This window comes from Pyricularia grisea (assembly GCF_004355905.1).
Source record: "Pyricularia grisea strain NI907 chromosome V map unlocalized Pyricularia_grisea_NI907_Scaffold_6, whole genome shotgun sequence".
Classification (NCBI taxonomy): domain Eukaryota; kingdom Fungi; phylum Ascomycota; class Sordariomycetes; order Magnaporthales; family Pyriculariaceae; genus Pyricularia; species Pyricularia grisea.
In genome coordinates, this window is record NW_022156719.1 from 2437869 (window position 1) to 2454257 (window position 16389).

The window sequence follows — 16389 nt, forward strand, 5'->3', positions numbered from 1 at the left end:
CGCTCGGCAGTGATCGTACCAGCACGGGATTTGAATACGGGACAAGGGACTAGGGATTTGCAAAAGATATTCGGTACGATTATTAACCGACGGGAAGTAGATATCTGCTCAGCAATGTTGCGACGACTCAATACTAGACCTACGGTAGAGCCAAGAATATAATCAGACCACGGATGAATGTATCGGCGACCTGAAGAAGGATATCGGCGATTCGAATAGTGAAGGGAATGTGCATGGATCTAAGTATATACAAGTTTGAAGCCACAACTTTAAAAAAAAAAGTATGAAGTTGTTGTTCATGCCGGAGCAAATCTGCACTCAGCTGGATATCATTCGTCTAGTAGACCACACCGTAGTCCCCGGGCATGTCTTCAGTAACCCAGTCCCCCCAGTAAGAGCCATACATAATCAAAAGAGAAGTCCCAAGTGGGGATGCGGGAGACCAAGCGGCCTCCCTGAATCTAGGTCATTAGTGACGAGCTTGTTTTTTTGTTTGTTTTTGTTTGTTTTTCTCTCTTTTCTTTATTCGTGATTTCGCCCCCTCTTGTTCCTCCCCAGTCTGCCATTTGCCATCCGAAAGATCACCACAGATCTTCAGTATTCTTAACCATCTCCAATGTCGGAGTCTTTGGCTCTAATCTCCTCATCCGCCTCCGGTCTTCTCTTGTCACCAGGCTTGGCGTCATGGGAATCACTGGCGAGAATGGCTGGTAGGGAGAGTAAGGCACGGCCGCACCAGTGAGTGGCCCACCGCCTGGCGACATTGGACCCGTTCGTTCAAAGGTTGTTTCCTTGGTCGTGCGGGCAATGGCATTGGGTGACTGCAGAGCAGGCTCGTAGGCACGCAGCGGCAGAGCGCCTCCGGTACGGACGGCCGAGGGCGCATTGGAGCGTGAAAAGCTGGCCCCTGGCTTGGGGGATAGGGGAAGGGAGAAGCTTGCGCCAGGCCTTGGTGATGAGGGCAAAGAGCGAAGCGAGTCTGCAGGAAATCGCGACACGTTGGGTTTGGGCGAGAGTGGTAGACCCAGGCCCACGAGAGGTGTAGTTGATTTATCTGATGCTGCGGACACGGGGTCAGCCTCGCTTGTGGCGCTTGATACGTTGCGAGAGTGGTCGCCGTGATGCCGGGGGCCGTAGGGATCAAGCTGCCTTTGCGAGGAGATGCTCTGTTGTCGATACTGATGCTGTAAATGAAGCTCCATCTGCTCCTGTTGTTCCCTGTATGGTTTTGGGTTGCTCATAAGCTGTGCGCCAATTCTACCATCGATGCTTTGCGTGCTCTGTGGCGACATCTCAGGTGTCAATGGCATGGTGGCCGCGCGCCGAGGTGGGTTGCCGATCGAGCTGGTGCTGCCGTTCGAGTGATGATATTGATGGTGGGGGATGGGAGGCGGAGCTGCTGGCGCATACTGCCTCGGTGGAATCGTGCTCATCTCTTGTCCCTCAGGACCTCGGGGGAAAGTTCCCGACATGGGTGTCATGATGGGTGAAGAGATATTAATGCCTTGGACCTTCTTCTTGCGGGGCGACTTGAGAGAGGCGAAGAAAGACGAAGTCTTCGACTCCTTCTTTTCATGCGTAAACCCAAGATCCAGGTTCGCTGGTTTGCCCCTTTTCTCCTTCTTTGTCAGGGTCGATGTTGGCCCATCAGTCGAACCAGATTGTTGCTGCTGAGACTGCCGCGCCCCAGGGATGACGGGCGAGTCGAGCACAACACCGGCCTCCTTAGCCGCCTCCTGCTCCATGACGAGCTTGTACATATCTTCAAGCTGTTGTTGCGCCATTTTCCTGTCTGTTGCTACCACACTCTGGTCTACTGATAGATCAACGCCAGGTGCGAGGATGGTTGAAACGGGTGATGGGATGTAGTTTATCGACTGCTCAGTCCTCGAGGGGCTATTGTTGTTTGGGTATGAAAAGTTGCGTGGACTTTGCGGCTGCGATGGAGGATAGTACCGATTTGAAGTGTCTATCGTAAGGGGGTAAGGGCCAGACGGATGTGGCGGAAAGGCTCCTTGGTCTTGAGGAATTACTTCTTGAAACGTGGGGTACTCGAGCTCCCCGTCTTCGAGCTCCTCTGCGGCCTTTAACCTCTTCTTGCGCACACTAGAAAGCGAAAGCAAAAGGATGGCAACTATAACGAGAGTGACGGCGTACGCTCCGACAATACCTCCAATCTGAGCCGGGAGATATGGTGAAGGCTTGGGATCCGGGCCAGCGTATCCGGGGAAGAGGGCTTTTGAAGAGCTCTCGTCCTCTGACTCCTGTGGCCGGCGAGGGCTGAGTATCGAGCTGATAATTTGTGGCGTTTGTGCAGTTGACAGCCGTGTCAAGATAGGGTCGGCGTCAACGACAACAGTAATGAGAGGGAGAAGCAAAGCAGTGGCTTGAAAAGCACAAAGCACGCGAAGACGACGAGGATAGTAGTGATATATACTAAAGGCCAAAGACTCCTGCATGATTGTGATGTTGTGCAGGCGGATCAGTGGGGTATTCGCTGACAAGCGTGCTCACCATAGCAAGACTCTCATCCCCTATTCGACAACCAGATAGCCATATAGGAGAGAGGCGAAACACGGGTTGCGTCCAGCAATGGCAGAGGTGACAGCTGAAAGAGGGGGGAAACCAAAGACAAACCAGGGAGAGGATCAACCAGGTTCGACAGGACCCGGAAAGGAGGTCACGACTGGGTATATAGCGGCTGGTGATACAGTGATGCAGCACGGACTCGCAGGTCACCGTGCCAGTGATGTATCGAGTGGACCGCCGTCATCAGTGCCGCTAGCCCTGTATTGGCTGAGAGCGAGGACCTGGGGCAAGAGAAAAAACTAAGGAACACAAATAGAATGTGACATGGTGGCTACCATCCCAGAATCGAGAATTTCGGCCAGCGGTTGCATGATGGACCTTCCTTGCCACAGCCCGCCATTGGGCTTGGGCACAAATTACAGCCGCCGAGAGAATTGGACCGCTCATTTTCGTTTCTCTGATATCCGCCTCGAGGATGGCGGGAGATCATGGAGGGAACAATGGCACCTGTGGGTTGTGATTGGCTGCGTTGAACAAATGCCAGGGTCGTGTAAGCGCCGACGTTGTGCTGCCATGCCACTATTGGCTCGTTTGCAGTGGGGATAAACATGGGCGCCGGCGGTCATCACCCCTCTAAATCCCCTGCAGGCAAGAAGCTTTGTGGGTACTTGGGATCCCCTCTTTAGTTGTCAACCAGTCGGACCGCCAGTCAACCCTCCAAAGTGAGATAGCCTCCTGCAGGTCGTTCACAATAGTCGCCCGTATCCTTGTCATACAAGTAATATTGCCTGAAAGAGGATTCAATCAAAGTGGCCCGAATGCATACCCATAAACTCAATGGATGAAGGGTTTGCGGGGCCCAGTATGCGACCAGCCTCCTATGAGGAACTCGCCCTAGTTAGCAATATCTGGTCTATGTAAATGTACTGTATGTTGCACACGCTGATCAGTACCGAGCTTGTGGGCCTTGTAGGAATAATCAAGTGCCCTCTTCCAATTTCCCTGGCATGGATAGAGTGCCGGCAGGAAGCTCATGGTTTCGGGGACAGATAACCTATAGTACTTCGTAAAAAGAAGTAGACTACTGCAGGTCTCCATTGTCGGTACAGTAAGCACTATGTTCGCGTGGGGTAGTTGAAAGAACACCATACTATTAACAGATGCCTGGCAAGCCTGGATTGGCTCATGCGATGTGCCGGCTTCTGCAGAAGTCAACTTTTGCATCACAATCACATCGGATACTGGTGATCACAAAACCATTGTCAGCTTCGTGAGTGGTTTTGATACAAGTTAGTCCAATGTGACTCGCAAAGACTGATTGGCAGATAAGTAATATCCCGACGACTGGTCAAGCAATTCGACCCGTAGAGCTATATTTCATGCCATCAAACCATTTCCAGCAATTGACTGTTGAAATGCCGCTGCGAAGCGGAGCTTGCGGTAAGATCTTGTCAGATCTGGAAGGCACGTCCCCGGCATGGCCCGCTCGACCAGCAATCATTATACGCATGCTGTACCATGCATTGGTGCATGCTATATCCGCCAAGTCGACACGGGTGGGTACTGAGAAGAAATCAAGAAATTAAATACGGAGTAGAGCAGTCGAAAAGTCGGTCGGGAACTTGCTAATCATCTGATGTCTAACGTTCTGCCAATTGAGAGGTTCAAGAACACAGTTTGGGGTTCTTGCTGTGTCGGTGTACTGTACGTACAGACGGGCCGCCGTGGGATTTCCCCTAGGGCTTGCATCCCACTGTCACATGGAGACTGTGACGATATATGCGATTGGTGACAAGAATAAGAATTGAGGAGACAACTTTGACATGGATTGAGACTCTCCCGCGAGTAATAGGCTCGCATGCAGGGTGATATCGCTACTGGTAAATCCTGTTCATCAGGAATCACCGGCATTTTAATGGATTTGGAGAAATTGATAATAATTTGTCAACGTTAAAGGTTGGGTGTCTACGGGAGTACCTAGTTGTGTTTGCTGCAAGATTGTTAGCGACCCACAAAACCGCGAGATGATCACAGTAATCTCACGGATGGTATCAGGTGACTTCGCGCACCCATACATTGTTTCGTTCCCGGCTTGTAGGTCGTGACTGGTCGCCAAACGCGACCCCGCTCCTTACGGTTCAGTCAGCTACAACCCGACAACAAGGCTGCTGATCGCTTAGTTGACTGGCTGAATTTTGCCAATTTGGACCACGGTTGTTCTTTGCTCTTTCAATTACCCAAATTGCTGCACAAAAACCCAACAGTCACCCCGTGAGTGCGGCTTCAGCCGCCGGGCCTCAACGCCATGGCAGACGCGTCATCAACCAACCAGTCTATCGTCCAGACACTTAACGATGCGCAACGCCGTGCCGTGAGCTCCGGTGCAACTACGGTTGCGATTCTTGCAGGCCCAGGGAGCGGCAAAACGCATACATTAGCCTCTCGGGTCGTCTGGCAGGTCGATGTTGTTGGCTATCGACCTCAGGATGTTGTGGTGGCTACCTTCACCGTCAAGGCCGCACGCGAGATGGGTGAGCGCATCTGTAAGGTTTTGGGACCAGAAAGGGGACATAAGGTTGTGCTTGGGACTTTTCACAGCATAGCGAGGCGCTACCTCGCGGCGTACGGCAAAAAAATCGGACTGGACCAGAAGTTCGGCATTGCAGACGATTCCGACTCTCGAGCAATCATCACCCGTATATGTAAAAGACACCAGCTTGGAATTGACCCCGCCATGGCCAGAGGATGGATCAGCAAGAAAAAGAGCAGGGCCAACGATCGTGTTGTCTTGTCACAGCAAGAGAAAGCAACCAAGCCAGGCAAACAGCAGCCGATCCATTCACGAGAGCTGGAAACTTGCTATGAAGAGTATCAAGCACAGCTTACAAGATCAAACTTGCTAGACTACGATGACCTGCTTGTCAAGGGTGTCGAACTATTGCGCACGGCACCAGAGTGTGTCTCAAACGTGCAGGCTGTCTTGATCGATGAATATCAAGACACGAACGGAGTGCAGTATGACTTAATGAAGCTGCTCGCACAGCGTCGTGGCCGTATCACTGTCGTTGGAGACCCCGATCAAAGTATCTACGGATGGCGCTCGGCCGACACTAGGAATCTTAGCCGTATGTTTACCGACTTTCCAACTACAGACAAAATCGCATTGGAAGAGAACTATAGATCTTCAGAAAGTATTCTCGCAACTTCTCTCAAAATTATTCAACAAGAAGAGAAGCGGTTCGACAAGGTGCTAAAAGCCGTGCACACAAGAGGAACCAAACCAGTCCTGCGGAAGCTGAGAAATTCGGCACAGGAGGCTGAATGGATCGTCGCCGAGCTTCGCAGGACCATCCTTCTCTCTGGAGAGATGATGACCCACGATGACGTAGCTGTACTTCTCCGGTCAGCAGCACTCTCTAGGCACATCGAGAGCGCTTTGGGCAAGGCAGGGATTCCTTACCGAATGGTTGGTATGTACTATGATCCGATCTGTGATACGGATGAACCGACAAGAACTGATAAAGGTGTACAGGGGGGTTTAAATTCTACGAACGCGCAGAAATAAAAATCATCCTCGACTACCTGCGCGTTATCTATCAACCGGACAACAATGATGCCCTGGCCAGAATCATCAACGTTCCAAAACGAGGAGCTGGTGACGCAACCATCAAAGCCCTTCTTGAGGAAGCTGAGAAGTCCCAACAGAGTTTATGGTCTCTGCTCCGAAAGCATTGTACCGGAGGCAAGCAAGCAAAGACAACACTTCGGAAGCAAGTTGAGCAAAAGATCTCGGGTGGTCTCATCAGATTGATACTGGATATCCGCAAGAAGATGGAAGAATCCACACCCGAGAATCCTTATAGTATGCTCGATGTCATCAGCCAAGTACTCTCTCGACTAGATTTTGAGCAGCATCTAAAAGACACATACAATGATGAATGGGAAGGCAGGTGGGCGAATGTACAGGAGTTCATCAACCTGGCTACAGACTTCATGACGGGAAATGAAGCCGAAGAGGAGCTTCCGGAGATTGATGGCCTGCAGCAGACCCGCGAGCGCGACACCCTGGCCAGATTCCTCGCCAACGTGTCACTTGCGACAGATGTGCAAAACAATGACCCTGGCCAAAATCGGCCGATGGTTACGGTATCAACTATTCATGCGGCCAAAGGCCTGGAGTGGCCGGTTGTGTTCATACCGGCGGCATATAATGGTAGCATACCGCATATACGATCCGAGGATGGTGACGAGGAACGCAGGTTGTTATATGTGGCAATGACACGGGCACAGGCGCTTCTGTACTTGAGTTATCCGGTTGTCGGTGGCTATGGTAACGGCGAGAAGGTTACACTATCCTCTTTTCTCTCGGGTGTGCAAGGGTATTTTGCAGTACAAGGGCCAACTTTTAACTCTGCCGTCCTGGAGGAGCTGGCTCGCATTTTACGAAGGAAAGCCCCATCGCAAAAGGACGTGTTTGGCCGGTTGAAGCCATTCGAAGTGTCCATGGAGGACGATATTTTCCCTAGCGATCCTGAGCAGGATTTGGGTAGGTCCGGGAATAAGATGCGTCTGAGCCGGTCAAGTTCAGGATCGGAAGTATCACAAGGGCAACCGCCGACAAAAAGGCAAAGAATCCATTCAGCGAGCGGAGGGCTGGAGCAACACGATCGGTCATGGCATCAAGAATATTCGACAACAATGCAACAGGCATCTGGGTTCACAGTGTCATCGCTTCCTGGGTTTGTCACTGCTGGGGCGCATCACTCTGCGTTCCCTTCCCCTAATCCACAGTATAGCAGAGACTCAAAAACAGGTCAGCCAAATCGCGGTACTGGCCAGAAGAACTTGTTAGGCTTCGTGACCAATTCCGGGCAACCAAGAGCGGGAACAGGATTACAGAAGCAGATATCACAAGCGCCTCAAAACCGTGGTGGTGCCCAACATCCAAGACCTCCACAGTCAGGACGTCAGCAGGGTTGGGGTAATGACCAGACGGCAGGCAAACCGGCGATAGCGCCAGAATTGGCGAACCATCGCCTGGGGGGTGTGCGCTCAACAACATTGCCCCGACCGGTACCTGAAGCGAAGCGGGAACATGGTGACAATTCGACTAGAAATCAATATGCGCACCTTTCCAGCTCTCCAACAAAAGCTCAGCCGCCAGAGGAAGCCAAAGACCCCACATCATCACCTCCCGCACCGACGCGACCTGTTTCCACCTTTCACACCACGACCTGCACTATGCCACAAGGCCAAGGAGGCTTTAAGAGGCCAGCTGCGTTGACCAGAGAGGGTATAGCTCCTATGGACAGGTTACGGAAGCCATTTAAGCCGCTTACCATCAACCGTTCAATGGGAAGATAGGTTCCACTCATCCAATAATGTAGAAATCATTGTTTTGTACGATACGCCCCCACAGATATCGTTTTTGAAGTTATGGCAACTGCCCTGAAGATACGTTGTGGCTGCATTGGTACTTGCTACCGTAATATTAAGTTCGCGCGGCTGATTTATGCGCACCTGCATATTGAAATTCTCCGTGGTTATCTGTGGATGAGATTAAGACACCAGAAAATCAGTCTTACACTGAGATAAGCTGTCTAAAGGCCAAGTTGCAAAAAAGCAGACTGCGCTAGAGACACCACCCTGGTACTCCCGGACACGATTGATGTCAATTATTTGATAACCCAATCTGCTTTCGGGATATACACCGACTGTTACTCGCCGCAAGACAAGATTGATCATGCATAGTTTTTTTAAATTCGAGGTAGTATGTAGTGGTCATCCAGAGTGGTATCAAGGCCCGCCTGGCCCACCAAGTCGCGTGCCGTCGGTTATGAACATTTACAGGTACGTAGTACTTCGTATCTACTATACTACACAACTACAGTACGAAGTACTGCGGCATCCACAATTGGACTATTACCACGTACTTTACAGTTAGAGTTTGTCTGAGCACACAAAGTCTGGTGATAAATTATGTTGCATTTTGTATTGAGAATCGATACAGTCAAACAAATATTACCGTAACTTCGGTTTTTCTTTTTTTCTTTTTCTGAATACATATGCCTTATCTCAACGTTCTATACGATCAGACCCTCTGTACATTCACAAAGGAATCGAACTTAGCTGCTTACTGCGTACTCGCAGTGGGGAAAATGATCGAAAGTGCATCCACTGTGTTGAGGTTGTTGACTCAGTTCAGGTACTAAACCATGGTTTATGTCGTGCGGGGTGAAAAAAAGCTTTTGATGGGTTCAGGGTCTTATCAGGGTATGAAGGACTGGGCTCGGTGACTTTAGTCGGGGACGACGATGTTCAAGCTCTACCAACCAAAAATCAAGTTATTCGAGACTGGCGACCGCGGTTGGAGCAAAAAACTGTTCAGCACAAAAAAAAAAAAAAAAAAAAAATAGCTTGCAGGCATACAACCTTGGCCTAGAACTAGAACTAATCGCTAATAATCTCCATTCCATACTATGCCTTACACTGGCACCAATTAAATCGCAAAAAGCCGTCAAATCCGATTATGCCCCTGGAGGAACGGAACGTCGGTTGATGGTAATTTCACTATCTTTCTGCCCTGTTGGATCTAACTAGCAGCTTGGGAAAAGCTTGGCTCCTGCTGTCAACAACTCGAGGGGCGAACCCCCAGCACGGGCCCATGCTAGTGGTCATCGCGTTTTCCCTCACTTGGGGTTCAATGTCCGACCCTGGATCTATTTTTATTGGGGCGGTCAATGTCTGGTTACGGAGTACAACTGCCGATCAAGCCGAACGCGCGTTCAGATACGACGTGAAAAGGTACCAGCGATAGCCGACTGGCTGGGTTACCGGTAGATAGGTATGCAATACAAGTTTATCGGCGGCCACTATACACAGAATCCATTAGAAGTCAACGACTCGGATACTGCAGCTGTCAGTCATCCTTAACCATACATACGCAGTACGCCATACGTCTTTGTGTGTGGATGCAAGTGGAAGTTATTGGTGATTGCTGCAATAGAGAGCCGTGTGATCCGCACCCTCTTTTTGCAGCGGGCGCTAGGCCGCACTAGGCGGCCGCTGAAACTAGAGAATTGGATCCTACTCCGTATCTGGCATTAGGGCTTCGGCAGCCGCACTCCCCGCAGTTCGGACCTACCTTAGGCGGTCGGTGCCTAGCCGACAGTAATCAGGGCAAACCTAGTTCCCCTTGCCGTCAAGGACACGCTCCAGGTACCTGAGGTTAACCAACTTGGATCAACCATCAAGACACATGGCCAATGTTTTCTACATGGTAAGCTTTGGCGTCAGGAGCTAGGGTCGCCTAACTGGGTACATAACTTTGATGTAGCAAGACTAGGTTGGTACCTACTGTAACATTGCAATTTTTCTCGTTTGAACCTACCGCATGTCTACAGACTAAACTCGACTTTCCATATTCGACATACAGGGCCCCATGTGACGGAGATTGTTCCTATCATGCACGAGCTCTAGTAGCGGCTGCTGATCGCTGTCATTGTCGACCTTCCAAATTGCGTTCCATCCATCCAATGACGACCACTGCTTTGGACAAGGGCACCAACCAACCATGTCCCAAAGCGATGTTACGCCCCGGAGGGGGTGCCAAAACCACCTTCCAATATCATGAAGCTCGGCCGCCTGGACACGGCCCCATGCGTCTATCTGAGCGTGTCAAAAGGCCCAGCCACCTACGACTGTAGTACTGTATATTACTTTTTGTACAAAAAGAAAATTGGGCCCAGCAGACCAAGAGATAATTATGCAGCCAAACGCGGGGGTGGGAACGAATGTAACACGAAGGACATTCAGTTCACTAACTCATTTTCGTTTGTGTCTCCTTTTTTTTTTCCTTAAGAAGGCTTGTTGCTGTCCGATGATTATCTTTGGGAGCTTCCTCTAGGACCTTGCGTCAGCGTTCCGGTCGTGCGTCGCGCCCGCCTTATACCCCCGACCTATACGCGTCAACCGCATCTGAACTTTCCCTTCATCGTCCTGATTTGGTTCACGGACGACACGATAGCTACCGGTTCGAAAGCTTCATTGGAGGTATTAACAACAAAGTTACTCGATGGATTCGCATCTGGAGAAGGGCCCCGCGCCGCCCAGAGGCCGGAGGCTCCGGTTCGTGCTGCTCGCAGCAGCTTCCTTCTTCCTCCTCTCGTTTGTTGCAATTTTTGCGCTGGGCGACTTTGAGTTGCCCGCGCTTGGCTTTCAAGAGGCCGACAGCGACCCGGTAGAAGAGGAGAAGGCGGAGAGGCCTCTGTTCACCACCAAGACGCGCAACGTCCCCACCGGCGACAAGTACCTGATAGGCGTTGGCAAGGCTGACATTACGGGTCCCGTTGTGGAGATCAACTTTGCTGGATATGCCGACAGCTCGCAAGTCGGTAGCGGGCTGCGGCAACGCATCTACGCCAGGTCCTTCATCGTTGCTGATGTCGCCAACCCCAACGACCGCTTCGTCTACATTGTGATTGACACCTCTGCAGGTGACACTGCAGTACGATATGGCGTTCTCGAGGGCCTCAAAGCCTTGGGCTCAGATTACGACGTTTACACCTCTTCAAATGTGGCGCTGACTGGCACCCACAGCCACAGTGGACCGGGCGCTTGGTTCAACTACCTTTTGCCTCAGATTACCAGTCTTGGGTTTAGCAAGGAGAGCTACCAGGCTATTGTGGACGGCACGGTTCTTTCGATCAAGAGGGCGCATGAGTCGCTGACTCCGGTAAGCTATAGGATGGGCAGTAGTAGATAATGGAACAAGACTAACTGGCGACTCTTTCTACCACATCAGGGTTACTTGGATGTCGGAACCACCAAGATTCAGGATGGCAACGCCCAGCGCAGTCTATGGGCCTATTTGGCCAACCCAGAGGAGGAGAGACAACAATACGGTGACGAGACTACCGACAAGACCCTCACCCTGCTTCGGTTCCAGAGGGAGTCGGATCTCAAGAACATCGGCGTACTCACATGGTACCCGGTCCACGGTACCGCTATGCTGCAGAACAACACCCACGTCTCGGGCGACAACAAGGGCGTGTCTGCCGTCATGTTTGAGAAGGCCATGGTTGACCAGAGCACTGCCGCCCCGGGCTTCGTCGCTGGATTCAGCCAGTCCAACGTCGGTGACACCACCCCCAACACGTTGGGTGCTTGGTGCGACGACGGATCAGGTGACCAGTGCAAGTTGGAGGACAGCACCTGCGCCGATGGAAAGTCACAATCCTGCCGTGGTCGTGGCCCATTTTTTGACAAGCTCGACTTGGGAGTGTCAAGCTGTTACGAGATTGGAAGGCGCCAGTACGCAGGTGCCAGGTCTCTCTATGTAAGTTGACAGGCTTTGAGAAGGTCGATGTGCGCGCAGAGTAAACTAACATCAAACCAGGACAACTTGGACTCCACCTCGACCCCTATTGTCGGCACGACCGTCAAGTCTTTCCACTTCTTTAACAACATGTCCTTTTTCAAGTTCACCAAGTCGGACGGAACCGAAGGTTTAGCCTGCCCGGCCTCTCTCGGCTACTCCTTTGCAGCAGGTACCACGGATGGACCCGGTGCATTCGACTTTACGCAAGGCGACTCGGGAGAGCCGAGTGCCAATCCCATCTGGCGTGTCGTGTCTGGGTTGCTGAGGACTCCAACCAAGGAGCAGACTGCTTGCCAACAACCGAAGCCTGTTCTTCTTGACGTTGGCGAGTTGAACGTCCCGTACGCGTGGACTCCCAACATTGTAGACATCCAGATGCTGCGGGTTGGCCAGTTCGTGATCATTGTCTCTCCAGGTGAGGCTACAACGATGGCTGGTCGGCGTTGGCGCGCTGCAGTCAAAAAGGCGGCAACCGAGAAGGGGTTGACCCCATCCGAACCAATTGTTGTGATAGGTGGCCCCGCCAACACATATGCACACTACATCACGACCAATGAGGAGTACGGCCGGCAACGATACGAGGGAGCCAGCACTCTGTACGGTCCACACACCCTCGAGGCCTATGTCAACCTGACGGTCAGCAACATGGGCTACCTGGCTCCTGGGTCCACCAGCCAGCCCGCCCCAGGCCCGGCGGCTCCTGACCATCGTCAGAACTCGCTCAGCTTCATCACCGGTGTTGTTCAGGACGCCCCGCCCCTGGGCAGATCATATGGACAGTGCATCACGCAACCGGCGGGATCTTTCAGCCGGGGCAGCGTGGTCAATGCCACGTTCCAAGGCGCAAACCCGCGCAACAACCTGCGCCTCGAGGGCACCTTTGTCGCCGTCGAGAAGCTGGCGAGCGACGGCAGCACATGGACGACGGTGCGTGACGACTCGGACTGGTCGCTCGTCTACACGTGGAGGAGGACGAACTGGCTTCTGGGATACTCGGAGGTGGACGTCACATGGGAGACCGAGGCGGACGCCGAGCCGGGTACGTACAGGTTCAGGTACAACGGCGACGCAAAGGCCTTGATCGGCGGGGCCATTAGGAGCTTTACGGGGACGAGCGATAACTTCCAGATTGGTTGAGGATGCTGAGGGCGAGGGGGGTGGGGGATTGTTTAGAGTCCCCGCGGCAATAATATTATTATTAATTTCTTATTGGACCTAAGTGGCAAGTTAGCATATAGTCACTACGTCGTCGTGCATATACATATTCTCAACCATACAAACAGACGGTGTCGATCTATACTATACAGTGGCTAAAGCAAACTATGCAAGCACCTGTCGGTATTCGGGTTGGTCAAACTTAGGCTAAACTTGGAATGCGTTGCAGCGAAGGCTTGCGAAGGTGCGGGGGTGTTGGAGAAACTCTACGAAAGGTATGAAATCACTGGTGGAATCTAGGGCCCCGAAAAGCTTCGGGTGAGGAGTAGGTTTTTTGCTTATGCTGCATAGTCGCATAGTCACAAATATTGGGGGATTGGGGGCAACGTATACCATATAGTAGAGGTACGAATATGCAGGTTTGTTGTAATGACTAAAGCGAACCCAGTATATATCTTGAGATGTTTTGTAAGTGGAAGAAGAGTTCAACAGTCTGCCACCAAATTAATCCTACCTGTCAAGATTAAGCATATAATCAGAGTTGCAGACTAAAAAAAAAAAAAAAAAAAAAAAAAAAAAAGAGTATATCACCTCACTAAATATACCCACAGCCTGCCAACATGAAGTTCCGCGATGGCATGTGGCAGTCGGGCAACGACATGGCGCTGGAGTACGCCGAGGAGGTGCACCAGATTAGACAGACGGAAAAGGGGGTGCGGCTCCTCTGCCCGACGCGCAAGATCATGGGCAGAGGTGACACACTGAACCGATCGATCCTGACGATTGTGAGTCTCTTTTGTCAATAACACACGGACGGGTGTCACTAGCACGGCTGGAAGCTAAACGGTTCACTACAGGACATAGAAGCCGAGTTCGACGGCGTCGTGTCGGTAGAGACGACGCACTGGTCCGGCGAGGCCAGGCGTGGCCCGCACTTTGAACTTTACCCAGACGGCAGACCCCCGGCCGTCACACCCGAGGTGACCAAAAGCGACGCCAGCACTAGGCTGACGTCGGGCTCACTGTCCGTGACGGTATCTTCAGACCCGCACACCTTCGAGGTCAAATTCCACGACAGCGGCAAGCCCAACTCGCTGCTTACGTCGCTCCTGGAACGCAGCGTCGGGATAGCGTACAACCCACCGGCGGTGCCGCAGACCAGACTGGAAGACATGCGGGGGTTTCGGCACCACGTGTTCACGCAGACGACGCTGTCGGTGGGCGAGTCGGTACACGGGCTCGGGGAGCGGTTCGGGGCCTTCAACAAGGTCGGGCAGCAGGTGGTCATGTGGAACGCCGACGGCGGCACGAGCAGCGAGCTGGCGTACAAGAACGTGCCGTTTTGGATCAGCTCGCGCGGCTACGGCGTCTTTGTCGACTCGCCCGACCGCGTCGAGTTCGAGGTCGGCAGCGAGCGCAGCTGCAGGGTGCAGACGAGCGTCGAGGCCCAGCGCCTCAAGTGGTTCGTCATCCACGGGCCCTCGCCCAGGGATGTGCTGCGGAGGTACGCCGTCCTGACGGGTAAAGCGGCCGCCGTGCCGCCGTGGAGCTACGGGCTCTGGCTCAGCACGAGCTTCACGACCGACTACGACGAGAAGACGGTGCAGGGTTTCCTGGAGGGGATGAGGGAGCGGAGGATCGCGGTGGATGTTTTTCATTACGATTGCTTCTGGATGAAGGAGTTTACCTGGACCGACTTTGTGTTTGATCCGGAAAAGTTCCCGGACCCAAAGGCAATGATTGCGAGGTTTAAAGAGGGCGGCCTGCTCAAAAAGGTCTGTTGTTGGATCAACCCGTATATTGCAGAGCATGGGGCCATATTTCAGGAGGCGGCGGAGAAGGGGTACCTGCTCAAGAGGAAGAATGGGGTCGATGTTTGGCAGTGGGATTTGTGGCAGGCTGGTAGGTTTTCTTTTTTTTTTTTTTTTTTTGTCCGTTGCGTTGAAGACATTTTTCCTTGCTTGCTTGCTTGCTTGCTTGCTTGCTTGCGTTGTCCTTGTACAAGTCAGCCAGCACTAACACAGCTCACAACCCTCAGGAATGGGGCTCGTCGACTTTACAAACCCGGACGCCTGCAAGTGGTACGCCGACTGCCTAGATAAGCTTCTAGACACTGGCGTCGACGCCATCAAGACCGACTTTGGCGAGCGTGTCCCCTGGCAGGACGTGCAATGGCACGACACCTCGGTCGACCCGCGACGCATGCACAACTACTACGCCTTTTTGTACAACCGGTGCGTGTACGAAGCCATCGAGCGACACCACGGCAAGGGGCAAGCCGTACTTTTTGCACGGTCCGCCACGGCCGGCACCCAGCGGTTCCCGCTCGTCTGGGGCGGCGACTGCGAGAGCACGCCCGAGGGCATGGCCGAGTCCATCCGCGGCGGCCTCTCGCTCGGCCTTGCCTGCTATCCCTTCTGGTCCGTCGACATTGGCGGGTTCGAGGGCCGGCCGAGGCCCTGGATATACAAGCGCTGGGTGGCCTTTGGGCTCCTGTGCAGCCACAGCCGCCTGCACGGGTCCGGGTCCTACCGCGTGCCGTGGCTGATTGACGACGACGACAGTAGCGAGGAAGGGTGCTCGGCCACGCTGAGCAGCTTCACGGCACTCAAGAACCGCCTCATGCCGTATATTCTTGCTCAGGGTGTCAAGGCTGTGGAGGCGGGGCTGCCGCTTACGCTGCGTGCCACGCTGCTTGAGTTCCCTGAAGATCCGACGGCGTGGTATCTAGATCGTCAGTTCATGCTGGGAGAGTCGCTGCTGGTGGCGCCCGTGTTCGAGGAGTCGGGCGAGGTGCAGTTCTACCTGCCCAAGGGCACGTGGACATGCTTCTTCACGGGGAGGAAGAGGCAAGGACCCGGCTGGTTCAAGGAGAAGCACCGCTTCGGCACGCTGCCTTTGTATGTTCGTCCGGGTACTGTGCTGATCCTGCGGCAAGAGGTCGGGTACGAGGAGAGCGTAAAAGATGGCGCGGTGTATGACTTTGCGCACCGGGTCGAAGTGCGGCTGTACGAGGTGCAGGCGAAGGACGGAGCGGATGTTGTAGGTGTAGATGGCGAAGTTGTCGGTAGGTTGGAGGTGGGAGAGGATGGTCAAACATTGAGTGGGCTGGATCTGCTCCAGGGAGAAACGGTTGTTCGGGAACCTGGGTTTGGTGATAGAAGTTTCGAGGAGTCAGGGATCGAACTGCTTGATTGAGTATCAGATGAACAAACAACTCATTGAGTATTGGATACCAGATTCAAAGAACCAAAACTCCAGTATTATTCATTTTTCTTTTTTTGATAAAGGAAAAGCCGACATAGAACAATCTTGTTCCAGATATG

General features: G+C 52.7%; 5 protein-coding genes across 5 annotated transcripts; 4 read left to right on the top strand and 1 right to left on the bottom strand.

Annotated features, from left to right (window-relative positions):
* Positions 1-581: 581 nt before the first annotated feature.
* PgNI_08689 (uncharacterized protein) lies at positions 582-2459 on the bottom strand (the record flags this gene model as incomplete). Its single annotated transcript, XM_031128684.1, has 1 exon — positions 582-2459. One exon carries the CDS (start codon positions 2457-2459, stop codon positions 582-584), a length of 1878 nt encoding a protein of 625 aa, XP_030978620.1.
* Positions 2460-3366: 907 nt separating this feature from the next.
* Positions 3367-4115, top strand: PgNI_08690 (uncharacterized protein; the record flags this gene model as incomplete). Its single annotated transcript, XM_031128685.1, has 2 exons — positions 3367-3426; positions 3855-4115. 2 exons carry the CDS (start codon positions 3367-3369, stop codon positions 4113-4115), a joined length of 321 nt encoding a protein of 106 aa, XP_030979150.1.
* A 719-nt stretch (positions 4116-4834) lies between these two features.
* Positions 4835-7893, top strand: PgNI_08691 (uncharacterized protein; the record flags this gene model as incomplete). The annotated part of the gene is made up of 2 exons (XM_031128686.1): positions 4835-5999; positions 6062-7893. The coding sequence occupies 2 exons, from the start codon at positions 4835-4837 to the stop codon at positions 7891-7893; spliced, it is 2997 nt and encodes a 998-aa protein (XP_030979151.1).
* A 2568-nt stretch (positions 7894-10461) lies between these two features.
* Positions 10462-13087, top strand: PgNI_08692 (uncharacterized protein). Its single transcript, XM_031128687.1, has 3 exons — positions 10462-11263; positions 11333-11866; positions 11927-13087. Exons 1-3 carry the CDS (start codon positions 10604-10606, stop codon positions 13043-13045), a joined length of 2313 nt encoding a protein of 770 aa, XP_030979148.1. The 5' UTR covers positions 10462-10603; the 3' UTR covers positions 13046-13087.
* A 476-nt stretch (positions 13088-13563) lies between these two features.
* On the top strand, positions 13564-16385 carry PgNI_08693 (uncharacterized protein). Its single transcript, XM_031128688.1, has 3 exons — positions 13564-13848; positions 13921-14965; positions 15102-16385. Exons 1-3 carry the CDS (start codon positions 13684-13686, stop codon positions 16259-16261), a joined length of 2370 nt encoding a protein of 789 aa, XP_030979149.1. The 5' UTR covers positions 13564-13683; the 3' UTR covers positions 16262-16385.
* Positions 16386-16389: the final 4 nt, after the last annotated feature.